This window comes from Lithobates pipiens, unplaced genomic scaffold (genome assembly GCF_037356315.1).
Source record: "Lithobates pipiens isolate NorthernLeopardFrog02 unplaced genomic scaffold, aLitPip1_a1.2 Scaffold_8, whole genome shotgun sequence".
In the NCBI taxonomy this organism is placed as follows: domain Eukaryota; kingdom Metazoa; phylum Chordata; class Amphibia; order Anura; family Ranidae; genus Lithobates; species Lithobates pipiens.
In genome coordinates, this window is record NW_027507903.1 from 299,301,625 (window position 1) to 299,324,306 (window position 22,682).

Consider the following 22,682-nt stretch of genomic DNA (forward strand, 5'->3'; position numbering starts at 1 on the left):
CAGGGAGATGTTTCTTCTGAAGTACATAGAGACATAAGAGGCCAGGGATATATTCAGGCCACCAGAATTAATCTATTACTTGGATATCACATTTGGGTGTAAATTTTGCCATTTAATATCTGAACACATGAATTCCTGCACTATAATAAACTTTTGTCTTGTGGTCTTTGAAAATGTATCCTGACGTACTATTTTCTAGAGTGCAATCCTTGTGACCAGTACTAATCAAACATTAATCTAAATTTGTTTCTACACACTACAAGTTCTTCTATATCAAACAGTCCTGGCTTATGACTGCAGGTAGTTTACATTAGAACATTCCTCTAGTGCCTTGGTCTAGCTAGAAAACTATCCAAGTTAAGCCGCAATAACATCTTACAAATGATCTGATAAACAGTATCCATCAGCCTTCAGCCATGAACAAAACATATGGGAATGGGAATACAGTGTGGTTAGTTCCCTTTACATAATTGGCTCCAGTTTATACATCACCCTGTTGCATCATGTCGCCTTCAGGTAAAACCACAGTCGGCAGGGTCAGCCAGAAAATGAAAATTGATCTGCTGGCTAAACTGCCAGTAAACTGTATAAACTGTATTACTAAAAATAGGCATTTCTGTATCTTCAATAAATATTTTAATATTGTTGTTAAATGAAATGTAACATATTTGTTGTGTGATAATATAGTTTGTATATCAAAATCATAGCCAATTTATATCAAGGGAAATTAAGTTGCTTCAGCTGAGATCACATTCATTTTAGAAGATCAGTATGCCTAAAATACATAATACAATATACAGTAAATAGCTAATAACTTTCAACAACTACCCCCGAAGGAAGGTAGTTGCCCAGGTTCTTTTTCCCAATAGATTGCCCCGCAGCCAGGCACACATCCACAGTCACTCAATAACAAGTCCAGGTGTTTTGTTTTTGATATTTTTATTTTTGGGGTCATTTGGAAAGAGTTGGGGGAATTGAGTGGGATATTCCAAAAAGAACTTTGTACAAGATGAGGACAGTAATCTTCCTTCTGTAGAACTGAAGCACAAGCCCTTGCATAAGCAAAATGTGGACTTGGTAGTAGAAGCAATCAAAAGCACAAAAGCTTTTCATCTTTGAGCAATCTTTGAGCAATCAGAGCATAGTCCCTTTACAAAGAACTAGATAGACTGAGCTCTTCAGGACACCAGCCAATGTCCCTTTTACACAAACACACAGTCGACTCTCTAACACCAGAGGGATGGCAGCAGTCCTCAGCCTCTAAGATCTCTCACAGCAGTCTGCACTCACAAATGTCCTAGGAAAGTTGGTTGCCTTCTTTCAACATCAATGTGATCTGTGATACTAGAGTAGATCTTCAAATGACAGCCTCACAGTCATCTCTCTGTAACATCGGCATCCAGGCCTCTCAGCTAGCCCAGCTGAGGACTCATGTACAGAAAATCCATGGCAGGGCTGCTCAGAGGGCAGCAAGCCCTCCAAGCTTTGTTCTCTCCTGAATGAAAAGACAAGACTGCTCTGTGTCTAATGCCGTGTACACACGACTGGACTTTTCGATGGACTAGGTCCGACAGTCTTCCCGACTGACTTTCGGTGGAGTTCTGACAGACTTTCTGAACGAACGGGCCACACACAAGCACACCAAAGTCCGACGGATTCGAACGTGATGACGTACGACCGGACTAGAATAAGGGAGTTCATAGCCAGTAGCCAATAGCTGCCCTAGCGTCGGTTTTCGTCCATCGGACTAGCATACAGATGAACAGATTTTTTCGACCAGACTTGAGTCCATCGGAAAGATTTGAAACATGTTTTAAATCTAAAGTCCGTCTGATTTTTAGACAGCAAAGGCCCGATGAAGCCCACACACGTTTGAATTGTCCGGCAGATTCGTTCCGTCTGACCTAGTCCATCTAAAAGTTTGGTCGTGTATATGTGGCATTAGAGTATTTATACAGACTTTAAGCAGCCTTCAGGGCCACCCTCTCTGAGATTGGCCAGGGCTGTATAAATATTCATGCTGCCATTTTAATTGCTCCACACCTGTGTTTCAGAGAGATCTACAGTTTTCTGGAATACAGAGGAAGCAATCACACCTACAGCAACTGAAACACTGAACAGACCTAAATAATCATATGTATTTGCATTGATTACAGTGAGCTTGAACTAAATTTGCCTGAACTAGAATTTTCAGCCAAAATGATTACAGTGAGAAGCAAGTTAAATTTACATAACAACACAGTGAGTCATAACTAAATCTATCTAATCTTTGCACCTATCTAGGAGGGTGCTACACAGGGGCGTACCTAGAGCATTTGGCACCCGGGGCGGATCCTATATCTGGCACCCCCCCCTCCACCATAAAATGTAAAAACACCCACCGTGTCCCCTGCATACCTCTGCATCCTTCAATATCTTTTTGTCACTACTGTGTACCCCCCCCTCTCCACAACTGCACCTCTGGACCCCTTTAAATTACACAGCACCCTGCACCTCTGGACCCCTTTACATTACACAGGACCTTGCCCCTAAGGACCTCTTTACATTACACAGCCCCCTGCACCTCTGGACCCCTTTACATTACACAGCAGCCTGCACCTCTGGACCCCTTTACATTACACAGCTCTTGTACCACTGGACCCCTTTACATAACATAGCACCCTGAACCTCCTGACCCCTTTACATTACACAGCGCCCTGCACCTCTGGACCCCTTTACATTACACAGGACCTTGCGCCTAAGGACCTCTTTACATTACACAGCAGCCTGCACCTCTGGACCCCTTTACATTACACAGCTCTTGTACCTCTGGACCCCTTTACATAACATAGCACCCTGAACCTCCTGACCCCTTTACATTACACAGCCCTTGTACCCATGGACCCCCCTACAGTGCAGGACCCCCCCTACAGTGCAGGACCCCTTCTACAGTGCAGGACCCCTACAGTGCATGACCCCTTCTACAGTGCAGGACCCCTTCTACAGTGCAGGACCCCCCTAGAGTGCAGGACCCCTTCTACAGTGCAGGACCCCCCCTAAAGTGCAGACCCCCCTACAGTGCAGACCCCCTACAGTGCAGACCCCCTACAGTGCAGGATCCCCTACAGTGCAGGACCCCCCCTACAGTGCAGGACCCCCCTACAGTGCAGGACCCACCACAGTAAAGAACCCCCCTACAGTGCAGGACCCCCCTACAGTGCAGGACCCCCCTACAGTGCGGGACCCCCCTACAGTGCAGGACCCCCCCCTACACTACAGTGCAGACCCCCTACAGTGCAGGACCCCCCTACAGTGCAGGACCCACCACAGTAAAGAACCCCTAGTGTACCTGGAGCCCAAGGCAGCGGCATTGCAGGGGGGAGGTGCAAGCAGCACCCGAGTGGAGTGACATCTGTCGGCTCAGTGATCCGGGACCCGGCGCAATAATCCCCTTCTCTCTGTAGTCACGTGACTCACATCGCGCCGTTCAGATCAGTCTCGGGCAGCGGCTGTCACTCACAGCCGAGCAGAGTGAAGCCGCCTCCCCCTCCTTGTCTACACAGTGCTGTGCATGGAGGAGGGGGAGGCGGCTTCACTCTGCTCGGCTGTGAGTGACAGCCGCTGCCCGAGACTGATCAGAACGGCAGCGCGACGCGACCACAGAGAGAAGGGGAGCCGGGTCCCGGATCACTGAGCCGACAGATGTCACTCCACTCGGGTGCTGCTCGCACCCCCCCCCCCCGCAATGCCGCCCACTGCCAGTGCCTCGGGCTCCTCACGGCGCTGTCTGACACTTCAGTTGCGGAGAGGGGAGGGGGGCGCTGGCCTGACACCCCCCCCAGTGTGTGGCACCCCTGGTGCTACATAAAAAAATTATCCAAGTTGTACATGCATTGCTGTACAACTGACATTCATGCTAAATTCATGCTAAAGTACAAAAAAAAGGACAGCCATTTCAGGCTAAGGATAGGCTGAACGCATTGCATTTTAGTGTAATCAGTGTAGCAACTTCCTAATTAGATGCTAGGGGGATTAGTTACATTTAGTGCTGGATCACTGAGGTTTGGTGGAACTTGGTTTCTTTTCGTCAGGAAATTTTAGCTTGCCTCGCTGTAAAGCGTGTGGATGCATTTATTGTGTCAGGCAAATCTAGCTGTGCTCATTGTAATTAGTGCAGCTGATTTATTAGATCGGTTCAGTATTTTCAGCTGCTGATAGTCTGTTTACTCTCTTTGCTTTTCAGAGAGTATAGAATTTTCTGGAACATGGGTGTGGAGTTAAGCAGATTGCAGTATGAATATTTATGCAGTCCTGGCAAATCCCAGGGAACAGGGCCTTGGAGGCTGCTGGGAGTCTGTATAAAATAGTTTTAAGGGGTTGTAAATTTAAATGTTTTTTCACCTTAATGCATTGTATGCATTAAGGTGAATAAACATCTCACACTGCTGGCGCCCCCGGTCCCCCGATTTACTTACCTGAGCCCTTGAAAATCCCGTGCTCGCCCTGCTGTCCTCTTCGCCGCTCAGCCTGGCCGCTGATTGGCTGGAGTGGATGGATTGAAAACAGCGCAGCCATTGGCTCGCGCTGCTGTCAATCACATCCAATGACGCAGCGCGTCGGGGGACGGGGCCATGTGATACAGCGAGCGGCTACAGCCGCCGGCTGTATCACGGATGCGTGCCCACAGGTGCTTTTCACCATGCGAGGGAAATCGCATGAACGTGAGAAGTACCTGTGGGAGGAAGCAGAGACAGCCGCCGAGGGACCCCATAAGAGAAGGTTCAGGGTCACTCTGTGCAAAACGAGCTGCACAGTGGAGGCAAGTATAACATGTTTGTTATTTAAAAAAAATTAAAAAATTACTTTACAATCCCTTTAAGACACAAAGCTCTGGGTCTTTTACCTGCAGAGGATTAATCTAGCCTGGAGGGCTTGTGCTCTCCAGGGCAAGGCTGTCGTGTGCTTGCTTGGATGCTGAAGCTACAGAGAGCTCACTCAGGGGCTTTCTGCTGAGGATCTAGTTTCATATCACCTGAGGTTTGACAGAGGCAACAACTGTCCCTGGCAGCGGTGGCCAGTTCATAAGGGGCGTAGGGGCACCACCCCCCTAATCTCTATGCGGCAGCCCCTAATCTCCACGCAGGGCGCCGGACGCATAGATTTCTAGGAGCTTTTTCTTTTTTGAAGCCTGAGGCTCTAATTGGCTTCAAAAAGGTTGGGCTTGGGGGGCAGTAGCGAATCCACATTCGCTATTGTCTTCCTGCTTTTCCTCCCGGCCAATCAGGACAGGAAGCAGGTCTTAAGACTGGATTGGCCTGGGAGGAGAAGACGGCAAAGCCACCTGCGACCTGGATGGGGTAAGTGCAGACCTGGCGGGGGAGGGGTTTTAAAGAAAAATGGACCACCAGCCATCACTGGTCCCTGGGCATCCTGTGAGTACAGACTGCTGTTAAAAATCTTAGGTCTTTTTGGCTGCTGCCATATCCCTTGTGCTAGAGAGTCATCTGTACAGTGCCTTGAAAAATTATTCATACCCCTTGATGTTTCCACATTTTGTCATGTTACATCCAAAAACTTAAATGTATTTTATTGGGGTTTTGTGTAATAGATCAGCACAAAGTGGCACATAATTGTGAAGTGGAAGGAAAATAATAATTGGTTTTCAAATTTTTTTACAAATAAAAGTGTGCCATGCATTTGTATTCAGCCCCCCGAGTCAATATTTTGTAGAACCCCCATTCTCTGCAATTACAGCTGCAAGTCTTTTTGGTTATGTCTCCTCTACCAGCTTTGCAGATCTAGAGAGTGACATTTTTGTCCATTTGTCTGTAAAAAAAATAACTCAAGTTCTATCAGATTGGATGGAGAGCCTCTGTGAACAGCAATTTTCAAGTCTTGCCACAGATTCTCAGTTGGATTTAGGTCTGGACATTGACTGGGCCATTCTAACACATGAATATGCTTTGATCTAAACCATTCCATTGTAGCTCTGGCTGTTTAGGGTCAATGTCCTGCTGGAAGGTGAACCTCCACCCCAGTCTCAAGTCTTTTGCAGACTCTAACAGGTTTTCTTCTAAGATGGCCCTGTATTTGGCTCTATCCACAGGAGACTGCAGGCATACTACTGGAGACTGCAGGCATAGTACAGGAGACGGTGGACATGCTAAATAAGACAGTCAGAGACACTACAGGAGATGGTCAGAGACTGCAGATATACTACAGGAGATGGTCAGAGACTGCAGACAGACTACAGGAGACTGTGGACATACTACAGGAGACAGCGGACATACTACAGGAGACTGCGGACATACTACAGAAGACTGTGGGCATACTACAGGCGATGGACAGAGACTGGGGACATACTACAGGAGATGGTCAGAGACTATAGACATACTGCAGGAGATGGTCAGACTGCAGACACACTACAGGAGCCAGTCAGAGACTGCAGACATACTACAGGAGACGGCGGACATACTACAGGAGACGACGGACATACTACAGGAGACGACGGACATACTACAGGAGACGGTCAGAGATCTTTCAGAAATGCACAGCTTTGCAGTTGTACAGCAGCTCAGGGTTTAGGATAGCATTTTGACAGTCTATGGGGGAAGGACACACCTGGCCAGCTGGGCTCATCATGCACTTTTAGAGGTCCGGGGTGGTACTCCCATTCAAATCTCCTTATCTTCTTCTACAGCCGCACCTTCCTGAGTACACAGACTGCATAGAGCGGGGTCAGATGCTCTCTGCTGGCTGGGGAATACAGGGGGGTGGGGCTCTCAGCTCCTACTACGGCTGCTCCCTCCCGAAGACACAGGCTGCATGTGGCGCGTCAGAGTGTCAGTGGAGCTCCTGGCCTCACCCCCTCTCTGCTGGCTAATACAGCTCTGCTTCCCATATCCCTGGTGCACTCTTCCGTGCCACCATCAGGGACCCAATTTGTGGACAGTGTGGGGCAAAGATAAGGCCTGGGGCAGTTGCCCTGTTTACACTGCGTTAAAGACGGCCCTGACTACCCACTGTCATGAACTCCACACTCCTCTGTTATGCATACTACCCATCAGTGGCAGCTGGTGCTCAAAATTTTTGGGGGGCGCAAACAAACAAAAATTCTGTAAAAAAAAAACATCAATTGCAGCCTCACTGTGCCCATCAAACACAGCCACTGTACCCATCAATTGCAGCCAATGTGCCATCAAACGCATTCACTGTGCCCATCAAACACAGCCACTGTGCCCATCAAACTCTGCCACTGTGCAAATGCTGCCACTGTGCCATCAAATGCAAGCACTGTGCCCATCAAATGCTACCACTGTGCCATCAAATGCAGTCACTGTGCCCATTAAATGCAGCCATTGTCCCCCATCAAATGCTACCACTGAGCCATCAAATGCCGCCACTGTGACCACCCGGCCACTCGCCATCTGCCCGTAAATGTAAATAACAGCTGGTTACATCAATCTAAATGGTATAGGGGGGTGGATAGGGTTGACCTAGGATGGCGGCAGAGGCCTTCTTTTTTTTTTTGTGGTTAAAAGCTAACATTTTTTTAATTTTAAATATTGATATTTTGGAGGTTGTTTGAGATATGAGATTGGGATTTAGAATATACAGTGCCTTGCGAAAGTATTCGGCCCCCTTGAACTTTTCAACCTTTTGCCACATTTCAGGCTTCAAACAAAGATATAAAATTTTAATTTTTTTGTGAAGAATCACCAACAAGTGGGACACAATTGTGAAGTGGAATGAAAATTATTTGGCCCCCTTGCGGTAATACTTTGTAGAGCCACATTTTGCTGCGATTACAGCTGCAAGTCGCTTGGGGTATGTCTCTATCAGTTTTGCACATCGAGAGACTGAAATTCTTGCCCATTTTTCCTTGCAAAACAGCTCAAGCTCAGTTAGGTTGGATGGAGAGCATTTGTGAACAGCAGTTTTCAGCTCTTTCCACAGATTCTCGATTGGATTCAGGTCTGGACTTTGACTTGGCCATTCTAACACCTGGATACGTTTATTTGTGAACCATTCCTTTGTAGATTTTGCTGTATGTTTGGGATCATTGTCTTGTTGGAAGATAAATCTCTGTCCCAGTTTCAGGTCTTTTGCAGACTCCAACAGGTTTTCATCCAGAATGGTCCTGTATTTGGCTGCATCCATCTTCCCCTCAATTTTAACCATCTTCCCTGTCCCTGCTGAAGAAAAGCAGGCCCAAACCATGATGCTGCCACCACCATGTTTGACAGTGGGGATGGTGTGTTGAGGGTGATGAGCTGTGTTGCTTTTACGCCAAACATATCGTTTTGCATTGTAGGCAAAAAGTTTGATTTTGGTTTCATCTGACCAGAGCACCTTCTTCCACATATTTGGTGTGTCTCCCAGGTGGCTTGTGGCAAACATTAGATGAGACTTTTTATGGATATCTTTGAGAAATGGCTTTCTTCTTGCCACTCTTCCATAAAGGCCAGATTTGTGCAGTGTACGACTGATTGTTGTCCTATGGACAGACTCTCCCACCTCAGCTGTAGTTCTCTGCAGTTCATCCAGAGTGATCATGGGCCTCTTGGCTGCATCTCTGATCAGTCTTCTCCTTGTCTGAGCTGAAAGTTTAGAGGGACGGCCAGGTCTTGGTAGATTTGCAGTGGTCTGATACTCCTTCCATTTCAAAATGATCTCTTGCACAGTGCTCCTTGGGATGTTTAAAGCTTGGGAAATCTTTTTGTATCCAAATCCGGCTTTAAACTTCTCCACAACAGTATTACGAACCTGCCTGGTGTGTTCCTTGGTTTTCATGATGCTCTCTGCGCTTTCAACAGAACCCTGAGACTATCACAGAGCAGGTGCATTTATACAGAGACTTGATTACACACAGGTGGATTCTATTTATCACCATCGGTCATTTAGGACAACATTGGATCATTCAGAGATCCTCGCTAAACTTCTGGAGTGAGTTTGCTGCACTGAAAGTAAAGGAGCCGAATAATTTTGCACGCACCACTTTTCAGTTTTTTATTTGCTAAAAAAGTTTAAAATATCCAATAGATTTCATTCCACTTCACAATTGTGTCCCACTTGTTGGTGATTCTGCACAAAAAATTTAAATTTTATATCTTTATGTTTGAAGCCTGAAATGTGGCAAAAGGTTGAAAAGTTCAAGGGGGCCGAATACTTTCGCAAGGCACTGCATATTTGGTTGAGTTATTTTTTTGTTTTTTTGTTGTCTTGATGTAATGTTGGTTTGTTGTATAATTGTAAAAAAACGTAATAAAAAATGAAAATGGAAAAAAATAAACATTTCATTGAAGTTAGCTTCTGCTGGCACAGTTGGGGCCCTTTAACGTTAGCATGCACAAGCAGTATGATGTTTCTAAGGGTAACGTTCAAAAGCAGTTGAATGAGGGGGTTACACTCAGGAGGTGGGTATGCTGCCTTAAAGTGGCTAGGTGAGGATAAACACATTCATAGAAAAGGGAAGAGCAATATGGAAGGAGGATTGGGAGGAGAAAATGGCTCTTCTTCGGCTTGAGTTTAAAACAGGGGTTAGCTGTTACTTATGGTTGTTGTGTGGGTCAGGGACCCTCTCACCAGATCCCTCTGTGACAGCCCAGTGCTGTGCATTGTCTGTTCGGTGGGGGGCCCCCACCGAATGATGGCGTTCAAGATGAATGAGGCACAAAGAGCGACTCTGGATGATGGGTGCTCCACCTTTGATTACCTCCACGGCTCAGCGCTCATCACAGCAGTCTGCCCCTTAGTTCTGGTACAGCCCCAATGGATGCAATCCATTCTGGCCTGGTTCAGGAACAGCACATCTTCACAGTTGGTGAGTCTCTCTCCAATTGCCAGGCTGCTTCCTGGGATTTTGTTTTATATAACTCCTCACCCTTCCTGGTGCCTGTGGGCCTTGTAGTAGTGGTGGCCCCAGTTCACCTGTGTAGAATGTCCTCCTTCAAGACTACAACTCCCAGACTGCCCTGGGCACTTGTGTTCAAATTATGGTTAGGCAAAATAGCGGGCACTGCCATCTAGTGGAGAAATAGAGTTCTGTATCTCAGTAACAATGCCCAGTGTTACACATACATTCTACAGTGGCCTGTTGAATGCACAACAAAAGAAGTGTCCCCGGAACGTAGATGTTACAGGTGATTTACAGTATTTTTATTTTTTTTGGAAAGAAGGAAGCTGCAGATTTTGCACTCGTTCTTAGGAGCGCCGCACTGAAAACCACTAGTGCTAGAAAAAGGATGGACTGAATGCTCAACATTTTCAGTAAAAATGTATGTCTAAATAAATGGGGGTTTGTATATTATCCATTTAATGCTTTCTTATTCTTTTGCGAAAGATCATTGTAACAGAGTATAAGTACTACTGCAAGGCTTGTAAGATCACATTGATAGTTTCAATAAAGAACCAATGAGCCTCAAACATAGGCTATATGAACATATATGAACAATCTGTGAAAAGCATAGTGATACATAACTGAAACATATTCCTCTGTCTCTTGTAACTGAACATATCTGACAAAGATTATAGCCATTAATCCTAAAAAAGGATACTACAATCAGCCTTTCCCTAGCATGAAATGGCAGATATATCACTATACTAAACATGCAAATGTATTTACTGTATAGTTGATCAATGTACTTCTAGACAACATACTATTCTGTCTATGATACCTAATCACTCAATCCATTTTGTCTTTGATGACTGATATATTATTATGTAAATATCTTCATTAAAACTGTTTGACACTGCCAACATACACTGTTGTAGGATATGATTGCTATTTTGATGAGGTGAGCTCAGTCATAAGGAATTAACTAAGAATAAGGAACTTCAGTGCAGAGTTATCTAAGATAAGATGCCAAATGACCTTCTGCAGAACAAAACTGATCTGACAAGATAATGAAACCAACGCTCATTTCAGATGAAAGCACCGATTAATGAATGACGTGTGGTTGGTTATATTTCCTATGCATAATATGTTCATGCCATAACAGATCTTAATAAGTGACTGGCAGTAAAAAGGGAAATTAAAAAAAATACTGTGATTACAGACATTTAGTTACAGACATTTGTTCACTGCCCAACAATGTACTCATCTAGAAACGGATTGTACATTCATGTTACGTCTAATATGGCTAAGCATCCATCCTCATGCTGTGTTTTTCTTAAAGGGCAACCCAATGCAAATTCTGCAAGAAGGGATCGAAGTCCCCCATTTCCATGTCTGGAACTCTCAACAAGTGCTATCCAACTTCTGGTTCTCCATCTCTCCTTAGTGTTAGGATTATAAGCGTCTATGAGAAATTTTGGTTGGCTGATTGTAGAACTTGTCAGAAATGACTTTGCTGATAACAGAGGAACAGTGCCACAGAAAGACATGGCACTTGGAGCTTTGGAGAGAGAGAAGTAAACACTACAGATATATGTCCTCAGGTCAAATTTCATAAATGGGGTTTACAACCACTTTAACCCTCCTGGCAGTATTCCTTAGTGTGGCTCGGGGTTAAATTTCGGTACCATTAGCGGTAACCCCGAGCCACACTAGGGATTGCATTGCAGAATCCTGGCACAGCATACTTACCTTGTCACCAGGATCCTGCAATGCCCTCCTCTGGATCATCCACCAGATGCTCTGTATTCCAGGCTGCGTTCCCCACGAGTGTCGCAATGCATGGGGACAGAGCCCGGCAGCAAATTCAAAATGTACAAAATACATAACACATACATTACACTGTAATCTTACAGATTACATTACTGTATCAAATCATTTCACATCCCTTTTGTCCTTAGTGCTTTGTCCAGTGCCCTGCATGCACTTTTATATTATATATACTGTTCTTTCTGCCTGGAAACTTGAGATTGTCCATGGCAACCAAAAAATGGCCCTTTACATCAAAAGTGGTTTTAGACCAGCTAGAAAGAAGCAATTGTAAATTAGAACACTTGCAGAATTGAGCAATAGTAAATTGTGGGGAAATTAATTGTATTATTATTATATTCTTTTTATAATTCTTTATAGTCATTTATTATATTATAATTTATGATTTTGTGTTTCAAACTATCATACCCGGGATGTCTACTAGACTCTTGTTTGGACAGATAAAAGTTTGTTATTACTAAGAATTACAGGCTACACTATAAAACACCAAATTTCTATGCAAAACAATGTACCGCTCAAAAATCAGACATAATCATACTGCCAGGGAGGCTACAGTGATTGTAAAGGCTGAAGGTATTTTGTTTACCTTCAAGCATTCTGTGCATGAAGGTATACAACCTTCTGTGTATAGCTCCCCCTCAGACCCCCCTAATATTTACCCGAGCCCGATTTTGATCCAGCGATGTGCATGAGAGCAGCTGCTCTCCCAGGTCTCTCCCTCCTCATCAGCTGAGACACAACAATGAGAACCAATGGTTTCTGCTGCTGTTAATCACTGCATGTGAGGAGAGAGCAGGGGGCAGGGCTGAAACACTCTATGTGTGTCTTTCTCCTTCGTCGCCATCCGGGAGTGTTCTACCGACTTCGGGGGTCTTGTCCCCCTCTTTGGTTCTTCTTGCCGGGCCTCTGCTTTCTTCTTCCAGCTCTTTTACTAGCAGTGGCCCGGTCTTCTGTCGCCGCTGTCGCCACCTTCTCTTCTTCGTTCCTGATATGTTGACTCGACGCTGTCTTTGACCGCAACGTCAGGGACGTGTTGTGCGGCGACTTATATAGGGACAATGGGCGCGGTCACCGGGTGATGCCCCGCCCCTTATGATGTCACAGTCCTGGAGGATGCTGGGACTGTAACATCACAAGGGGGCGGGGTCATCATGTGACATCACCCGGTGACCCCACCCATTGTCCCTATATAAGTTGCCGCACAACGCGTCCCTGTCATTGCGGCCAGAGAGAGCGTTGAGTCAACATCTCAAGGAAGAAGAAGAAGAGAAGGCGGCGACAGCAACGACAAGACCGGGCCTCCACTAGTAAAAGAGCTGGGAGATGAAAGCGGAGGCCCGGCAAGAAGAACCGAAGAGGGGGACAAGACCCCCGAAGTCGGAAGAAGATCCCCGGGCGGCAGAGGCGACGAAGAAGCCAGGCTCCTCCGCTAGTAAAAGAGCTAGCAGAAGATAGCAGAGAAGTCCGGAGCTGTGCAATAAATTATTTTAAAACCTTGTGTTGTGTTTTTTTTACACTTTTTTCACCAGGTGAATGGGTAGGGGTACATTGTACCCTATACTCATTTACATAGGGTGGGGGCCGGTATCTGGGACCCCCTTATTAAAGGGGGCTCCCGGATTCGGATAAGCCCCCCGCCCGCAGACTACAACAACCAACTGTCAGGGTTATCGAGAAGAGGCCCTTGTCCTCATCAACATGGGGACAAGGTGCTTTGGGGTGGGGGGGCCGCAGAGCCCCCCTTCCCCAAAGCTCCCCCCATGTTGAGGGCACATGGCCTGGTATGGCTCAGGAGGGGGGTTGCTCCCTCGTCCCAACCCCCTTTCCTGACCGGCCGGGCTGTATGCTCGGATAAAGGTCTAATATGGACCTTGGGGTGGGACCCACATGCCGTTTTTTCGGCGTAGCGCTTACCCTTTAAGTCCATACCTGGTGACGGGGGCCAGAGAGGTGTCAATCTCACCGATGGAGGCGGCAACATTGACCTCCTTTGCTAGTCCCGTCTACCTGGAGCCGCGTTCAAAATGAACTGACTTTTCTCCGTGTGCGGGCAAGTCCATTCATTTCAAAAGTCCGGCGGACTAGCACACAGACAGGCGGATTGTGAGTTAAAACTTCTTTCTAAGTCTGCCGGACTTAGACCAGAGTCCGCCAGACAATCTGCCCGTGTGTGGGCTCTGGCGGACTCTGGTCTGCCGGACCGAGTTCGCCAGATAGTCCGATCGTGTGTACGGTGCATTACTGACACACAGAAGCAGCTTGGGAGTAAGCATGCACTAGTGGCAAATTGTTATAGGGGATTTCAGCAAGAGTGAGGGGCCAGAAGCACCAGCAGGGGACCCAAGAATAGGAGGATCGGGGCTGCTCTGTGCAAAACTATGACACAGAGTAGGTAAGTATGATATGTTTACTTTTTTATTTTTTATTTCATGGGCCTTTAATGTCCCTTGAAATTCCAACTCCAAGCAATATTTTAGTTCTTGAATAGGTCCTCCAGAGGCAGATCAGGCTTCAATACTCACCTTAAATATAGGGCTGTCATCTACAGTATCTCTTATGCCGCATACACACGATCTGACTATCCGGTGGACTTAGTCCGGCGGACAAACCTCCGGACTTTGAAGCAGAGGTCCGCCGGACTTTCCGAACGAGCGGACTTGCCCACACACGACCAGACTTTTCCGGCGGACTAGGTGTGGCAGACAAACCACCGGACTATGGCGGGAGTCCGCCGGACTTTTGAAATGAACGGACTTGCCCACACACGGAGGAAAATCCATTAATTTTGAATGCGGCTCCAGGTAGACAGGACTAGCGAAGGAAGTCAATGTCCATAAGTCCATACCAGGTGACGGGACCAGCGAGGTGTCAATCTCGCCGCTGAAGGTGGCGACATTGACTTCCTTCGCTAGTCCTGCTTACCTGGAGCCACGTTCAAAATGAACGGACTTTTCTCCGTGTGCGGGAAAGTCCGTTCCTTTCAAAAGTCCGGCGGACTAGCACACAGACGGCCGGATTGTCCGCAGGACTGCCGAGTCCGGCAGACAATTTTGAGTCAAAACTTATTTTTAAGTCTGCTGGACTTTTGGGGGAAAAAAGTCCGCCCGCCGGAGCCCACACAAGTCCGCCAGATAGTCCAATCGTGTGTACGGGGCATTACTCACCATAGAACATCCACAGTCTTTCCAGGATGAATGACGGCCCAAGTCACTCAACATGGAAGATCGGGTGCAAATTGTGAGTGCAAGGTGTCAAGGACCTGAGAGATGGTCACCATGCCTTCATTCAATGTGTACTTTTGAAGAGAGAGACGCTGATGTCATCACATCAGCCTCACTTTCTACATCAGTTAGGACCTCCTAGTCTGATGAAGTGGACCCTGCGACGTCATGTGACCGGACGAAAGGTTTCAGAAAAGGTGACTGTTAAAACCCCAGAAGCATAAAATACTGCCAGTGGGGACACAGAATAGGGGAATAATTTTAAGATGGGCAGCATGATGGTGGGTTTTAACTATCATTAGCATTCTGAGTTCACCAGGTTTACACTTGCCCTAAAGGATTAACAGTTGAATTTAGAAAACTTGCAGCAGGAGGGCATTACAGACAATTGCTAGTGCTGCTGAACTTGATATGTAAAGTTCTACAACGTTTTATTATACAAGCTTCTGTATTGTAGAACTCATTAGGAGTTTCATATTTACCTTTTTTAGTACAAAATGTTGGCTATTCAATCCATATTTCTTCAAAATCGATTGTAAAGCCTCTTGTATTGTCTTTGAGGGCCTAGCCACAATGCGCAAATTTTTATTCAGGTATTCAATTTGTAACCTAAAAAAATGACAAGAATTAAAGTCATTTTTTCAATTGCAAAACATAATATGTTTCAGGTTGTTTGTTGTTACTAGGATATTACAGGTACTTTGGTTTCCTCCAACACTCCAAAGACAGGTAAGTTAATTGGTATGAATGTGAGTTAGGGACCTTTCATGGTAAGCTCCTTGAGGGCAGGGACTGATGTGAATATGCAATACATACAGTACCTTGAAAAAGTATTCACATCCCTTTAAAATTTCCACATTTTGTCATGTTACAACCCAAAAAATATATTTTATTGGGATTTTATGTGGTAGACTAACACAATGTGGCACATACAGTAATTGTGAAGTGGAAAGGAAAATTATAAATGTTTTTCAAAATTGTTTACAAATAAATACGTGAAAAGTGTGGTGTGCATTTGTATTCGGCCCCCCTGAGTCAATACTTTGTAGAACCACCTTTCACTGCAATTACAGCTGCAAGTCTATTTGGGGATGTCTCTACCAGCTTTGCCCATCTAGAGAGTGAAATTGTTGCCCATTCTCCTTTGCAAAATAGCTCAAGCTCTGTCAGATTGAATGGAGAGCATCTGTGAACAGCAAATTTCAAGTCTTGCCACAGATTCTCAATGGGATTTAGGTCTGGACTTTGATTGGGTCATTCTAACACATGAATACGCTTTGATCTAAGCCATTCCATTGTAGCTTTGGCTGTATGTTTAGGGTCATTGTCCTGCTGGAAGGTGAACCTCCGCCCCAGTCTCAAGTCTTTTGCAGACTTTAATGTCGCATATACACGATCGGAATTCTCGTCGGAAGAAGCTCTGATGGTTTTCTCGACGGAATTCCGCTCAAGCTGTCTTGCCTACACACGGTTACAACAAATTCCGACCGCCAAGAACGCGGTGACGTCCACCACGTACGACAGGACTAGAAAAGGGATGTTCAGCACCACGTACGGCACCCTTTGGGCTCCTTCTGCTGATCTCGTGTTGTGCACGTGTTAGTAGAAGTTTGGTTAGAGACGATTCACGCTTTTCAGACTTGTGCTTCAGATCGTTCCTGCTCTACAGTTTGTGCTTGTTGGTGTGTATCTAAAAATTATTTGAACTATTTTTCGGGGAGGGGGGGCCATTGCTTTCCCAGCACATGTTGAATAAATTTTACATTTAATCTGCAAAAATCTGGATTGGGATTTCCTGCTTGTGTTTCTTTTTTCTGTCTCCTAGTGCACTTGTAGTGCCAAGTGGTTCATACATTATTATAACACCCATTGACATTGTAAACACCAATTTAAACACAAAAAATTGTATTGATCATTGAAAGAAGAAGCCACACATTGTTGGGTAAAAATCCTTTTACTCGTTACACATTCACATGTGCGTTGTAAAACATTTGTTTGTAAAAAAGTATACAATTTTGAGTTATCTACATTTTTTTTTTTAAAGTTACATAAACAGCCAGGTTTCAAAACAGAACATACACAACTCTGGAACTTACAAAGTTCAACATTGAAAAACTAAAGGATCACACATTATATTGTCCAAAATGTGTGGATCTTGCCTTCAACAGATGGGGTGAAGTCACCCCTGTAAAAGCCTAATTTTGAAGATGCACACAAATTGGGAGTCAAACTGGGGATTTACATTCTGATGCCTAATGTCAACATGTGCTATCTCCCATCATGGGGGATAAATGGACGTGTTTTAGGGGTGCAATCTCTACCTCTCACCTACTTGAGTTTTGAGTAAGGGGTTGCAGGCACAAACCGCATACATTGATATCCCCTGATGGCCGATAGCAGATAGCACATGTTGACATACTGTGTGCATCGTCAACATTTTAGAAAAAAACACAAAATGGTGCCAATTTTTTGGTAAATTAAATTCTTCCAAGGACATCAATCATGTTCTTAAGTTTTACTTCAATATCCATAGTTTTTTGTTTGATAATGTCTAAATCCTGACTACACCACATGATGTCCTGGATTAGCCTTTGGGCACTGTAACTGATGAAATGATGTGATTGTTCTTCCACAACCTGTGCATCACCTAAAAATAAAAAAACACACCATGTATTAGAAATATGCAAGCATACATCTCTTATTACCTGAAGCTGGGGTGTTAGACACTCACCTGTTGTGGTCTCAATCTCAACCACCTCTCCTTCCTCCACATCCTCTGGTTGTGACCTCCGTTCCCCTTGTTCAGGAGGTGGGGGGGGGGGTCCTTGGTGACCTCACATTTTCTGATTCTTTGCTCCCCTATGAGAATAAAACAAAAGGTATACATACATACATTACATTGAATCTAGTTTGCTATTCCTTCTAGGTTCAAACACATCTAGACAACAATGTCCTAAACCTCTTGTATTAAATTCAAAATTAACATGAACAAATGTATTTAATCAGGTATCTGGGAAAACATCGTATTTGAGAAACGAACGATGTTTACTATGACCGATTACTGTGCGTATGAACATAAAACTAGACGAAAAACACATGGCGCAGCATGCAATATTAATAATAATATGAACACAAGACAAATACTTACTTTTTCAAAGAACTTTCTTGATCTTTCTATACTGATCCTGCTCCCTTAATTTGAGGTCCGACCAGCATTTCCTCAATTGATCCTTGGATCGGCATACCCCAAAATTCCTGTACAGACTCTTCTCAACTTTAGTCATGATCTTGGCCTTTGTCAGATTTGGGTTTGGGTATGGACCATAATTCCTGTCATAGTCGTTCCTCCTCAAGATGTTGACCATCTCCAACATCTCAGCAAAGGACATATTTGTGGCCTTAAATCTCCTCCGGGATCGGGATATTCCTGGCTCCAGGCTTTCCCCCCCCCCCCCCCTCGTTACTGCTATTATGCACCTGCTGTGTCTCTGCCATGTTCCTCTCCCATTGCGACAAAAGAGATGGGGCGGGGAATATTCTAGAAAGAACGTCAGGGACGGGCGACGCAGGTGGAGTTTCACGCATGCGCAGTGTATATAAAGCTTAAACACGTGTGTGTCGTAACTACGTTCTGTGTGCAAAGGAAGGAGGAACAGAAGCAACGAACGTTATAACGAAGGTAAGATTTTAACTTTGGTAAAAAGACACGACAAGACTATACTGAATCTAGATTGATGTCTGTATTGGCTTAAAAGATTAAGCCAATGAGATGAGTGTTTTTGTCTTTTGTTTGGTCTTGCAGAAAAAATGTATCCATTTAAAGACCTAGAATTCCTGGGCGAATTCCTGGATAAATATTGTGATATGCGCAATTTATGGGAGGTGAAAAACCCCTTATATCACAATAAAGCAACTAGGAAGACAACACTGGAGAAGCTGCTAGAATTTGTAAAGACCCGGGCCCCCAGTCTGTGGTACTATAACAGGATGCGTTTTCTTGATGACCAGATTAAGGGCAGGGAATCGCTTTCAACTCTTCTGGCACCCCTTCCCTCCAGCCTTCCATCCAGCCTTCCCTCAACCCCAGCTGAGGCTTTCGTGGACCAACCTGGGCCTTCCATCCAGGAAGAGATTGAGGAGCCCAGTTGGAGCCAGGTATAGGATTTTTATACATATTTTTTATGTGAAAATGATGGTTGTTAATTAGATGTTATTATTGATAATAAACTACTGATTTAACAAAAAAGTATTTCACATATTAATAGACAGTAGTAGCCAAAAATGATTGGGGCAAGAATGAAAAATGCTGGGCTCAGAATGATAGTCGTTTGTATTTGGTAACATAGGAAGTGGCAGGGCGCAGTAACACCCAATCTCAGGTGCCTCCCCTCTGCCTTCCATACAAAAGGCCCAGGAAGGGAACTAAAACTGAGGAGGCAGCACTGGCCCTCATCAAGGAGTCTTATGACGTCCTTGAAATCCCCCCTCGATGCTGTAGAGGCCTATGGCATCTACATAGCCTTCAATTGACAGCAAATGGAGGAGCAAACGGCGCAAATGTGAAAAAATCATATTTACAACCATCCACAAGGGGTTGAGTGGTGAACTAACTGACGACCACCACCTGTGTGCGCTCCCCCATCCTCCTCCTCCTGCCACAAGTCCACCTCCAGAGCCACAGCCTCCAGGGAAGGCTGTAGGGAAGGCTGTACGGAAGACAAGAAAGTGATTGCCTGCCTTCAGTCTGGTCTGACAGAACACGCAGCCTATTGTAGTACCACAGCCTGGGTACATATATGTCATCTGCTGCTGTTCCTGTTCTATGGGATTCCTGGACCAGATTGACCTCCTTTCTATATGGACTTCTCAAGCTACCAAGTTTTTGAGCCACAAAGTTCATGTGTGCCTTGGGAGCCAAAGGCCAAAGGCTTCGCAAATTCAAGCACTTTCTCCGGCGTTGCCTTCATCTTTATTGTGTTATTATGATGTTAAATAAATTGTGATTTTTTTTTTTCAGAAAATACTTGCCTATGTGTTTTTCTTCAAATAGCAAATATAAAATTTTTGGGGTGAGTAGGCAGATACATTCAAAAATACAATGTCAAAATTAACAAGGGACACCAACACCAAACAGGTTTACAAATAGAACATAATAATGGTGTTGTGGAAACGTGACATAAAAAAATAAAAAGGAGAGCATGAGAAAATAATAAAATAATCCAAAAATGTATATTAACGAAAAAAAGGACTTTAAAAAAAACACATATATATTATGTAGATCTGGCTTAAATTCAAATAAAGATTATTCAGGAGATACCTAGAAATAATAAAAAATAATATTGTGATAACAAAACAAAGCAAAACAACTTCATTCTTCTAGCATTATATAAAGAAGAGAATTTGCGGCATTGAACAATTTAAAAATTTGCAGTGTGAAGAATCTGCTATCTCCATTATGAACGCTAGTTTTACCAGACCGAGCGGTTCTGTCTCGTACTGGATTCTGAGCATGTGTGATTTTTGGCATGCGGAATTGCATACACATGATCGGAATTACCGATAGAAAGTTTTTCCGTCTGGAAAATTAAGAACATGCTGTAAATTTTTGGCTGGCGGGAATTCAGACAGCTAAATTACGATGAAGCATACACACGGTCGCATTTTCCGATGGAAAGCTCTCATCTGTCTTTTTCTGGCTTGAATTCCGATCGTGTGTACGCGGCATAACAGTTTTTTTCTAAGATTGCCCTGTATTTGGCTCCATCTATCTTCCCATCAACTCTGACCAGCTTCCCTGTCCCCGCTAAAGAAAAGCATCCCCACAACATGTTGCTGCCACCACCATGTTTCACAGTGGGGATGGTGTGTTCAGGGTGACGTGCAGTATTTGTTTTCTGCCACACATAGCATTTTGCTTTTAGGTCAAAAAGTAAAATTTTGGTCTCATCTGGCCAGAGCATTTTTTTTCACATGTTTGCTGTGTCCCCCACATGGCTTCTCACAAACTGCAAACTGGATTTCTTATGGCTTTCTTTCAACGATGGCTTTCTTCTTGCCACTCTTCCACTCCATTTGTGGAGTGCACAACTAATAGTTGTCCTGTGAACAGAATCTCCCACCTGAGCTGAGGATCTCTGCAGCACCTCCAGAGTTACCATGGTCCTCTTGCCTGCTTCTCTGATTAATGCTCTCGTTGCCCTGCCTGTCAGTTAAGGTGGGCTGTCAAGGCTTGGTTGGTGTGCAGTTTTGCCATAATCTTTCCATTTTCATATGATGGATTGAACAGTGCTCCGTGAGATATTCAAACCTAGCCCTGCTTTTTTAACTTCTTCACAACTTTATCCCTGATCTGTTCTTATACTGAGATTAAATTACACACAGGTGTAATTAGGTGGCTTCTATAGGCAATTGGTTCCAATAGATTTTGGTTAGGGATATCAGAGTAAAGGGGGCTGAATACAAATGCACGCCACACTTTTCAGATATTTATTTGTAAAAAAATGTGAAAACCATTTATTATTTTCCTTCCACTTCACAATTATGTGCCACTTTGTGTTGGTCTATCACATAAAATCCCAATAAAATACATTTATATTTTTGGTTATAACATAACAAAATGTGGAAGATTTTAAGGGGTGTGAATACTTTTTCAAGGTAAGCACTGCGTAAATTGATGGCGCTATATACCTGAAATAAATAAATAAATTACCAGAGCAACATGATAATACTATGATTAGCAATGGAAATTTGCAGATTCTACCTTTAGCTTTTTGTGTTCTGTTGATCTTTACATTGAATCTTATCAATGGGTCCAAAACATACCATTAAAGTAATGAAGGTCTTCCCAGACTGCACCATATCTTTTGGTATGGTAAGGACTTTGAATTATGCTAAAATTTTCAAAAAGAACAAAAAAGGAAGGCCAACTCACTCAAAACTGATCCTGTTCTCCAATCTCACCTCCTGGTCAGATAGCACCATGCAGTCCTGATCCAGGGCCAACGCTTTCTGAAAGAAGATAAATTATAGACAATATAATAACAGTAATTGATAATAATGGCTAGTGACATGAAATGGAAAATATATACTGAAATATACTTTAAAATGTATGTAAACCCAACCTTATTTCGTTTCGGATAGAGAAGAGAATGGGTAAGATCCCAAACAGTATTTTTTCTGCTGTTTTAGTCCCATTGGGAAAATTGTAATTATCTTGCTTTCTTAGTTACACAGCAAGAAGAAATAGTAGATCTTTGCAAAGCAATATCATATTCTTGTCTTGTTACCAGAACAGACTTATTCATTGAAAGAGTTCCTCATAAAAAAATGTTGGATTCCACTCACTTTTCCTCTTGGTGGCAATGTTGGCCAGGAATAATACAGACAGTGAATCTCCCCAGTTAGGATAGAAATAGCAATAAAATATAATAGATGTTCTAATAACTCATCATTCAATATCATCCATAGGTATTAAAAGTGTTGGTTTAATATCAAATTTAAAATTTAAAAAAGCAACAGCTAATGAAAAGGGTAACATGATCACTTCAAGCATAAAGCAGTCATAATGTATATGAATGTTTTCACATATGACCACGTGTTCTTCTGCGCTTTATTTAAATTAAACCTGAGTTGAGTGAAAATACAGTATCCCAGATAGCAAGGATAAATTGCCACCTATTTGTGGCAGTGTTGAATTGTAATCTGTTAATTTGCTGCACATTTTCATTGGCATATTGTACTCATGCAGAGCACTTGAAGCACAAGTTCTAGTTGACACTTTGTAGCAAATTTGCATGGCAAGCCTCTAGCAAGAACAA

At 44.0% G+C, this 22,682-nt stretch overlaps 1 protein-coding gene across 2 annotated transcripts in view; it reads right to left on the reverse strand.

Moving 5' to 3' along the window:
- The window catches only part of RGS14 (regulator of G protein signaling 14), a 160,087-nt gene that overhangs the window by 23,657 nt on the left and 113,748 nt on the right, over window positions 1–22,682 (reverse strand). For both annotated transcript variants that reach the window (XM_077472583.1, XM_077472584.1), the window contains 2 exons: window positions 21,797–21,873; window positions 15,348–15,474 (listed from right to left, as the gene is read on the reverse strand). In XM_077472583.1, the coding sequence (XP_077328709.1) occupies window positions 15,348–15,474; window positions 21,797–21,873 (204 nt within the window). The remainder of the gene's footprint in view (window positions 1–15,347; window positions 15,475–21,796; window positions 21,874–22,682) is intronic.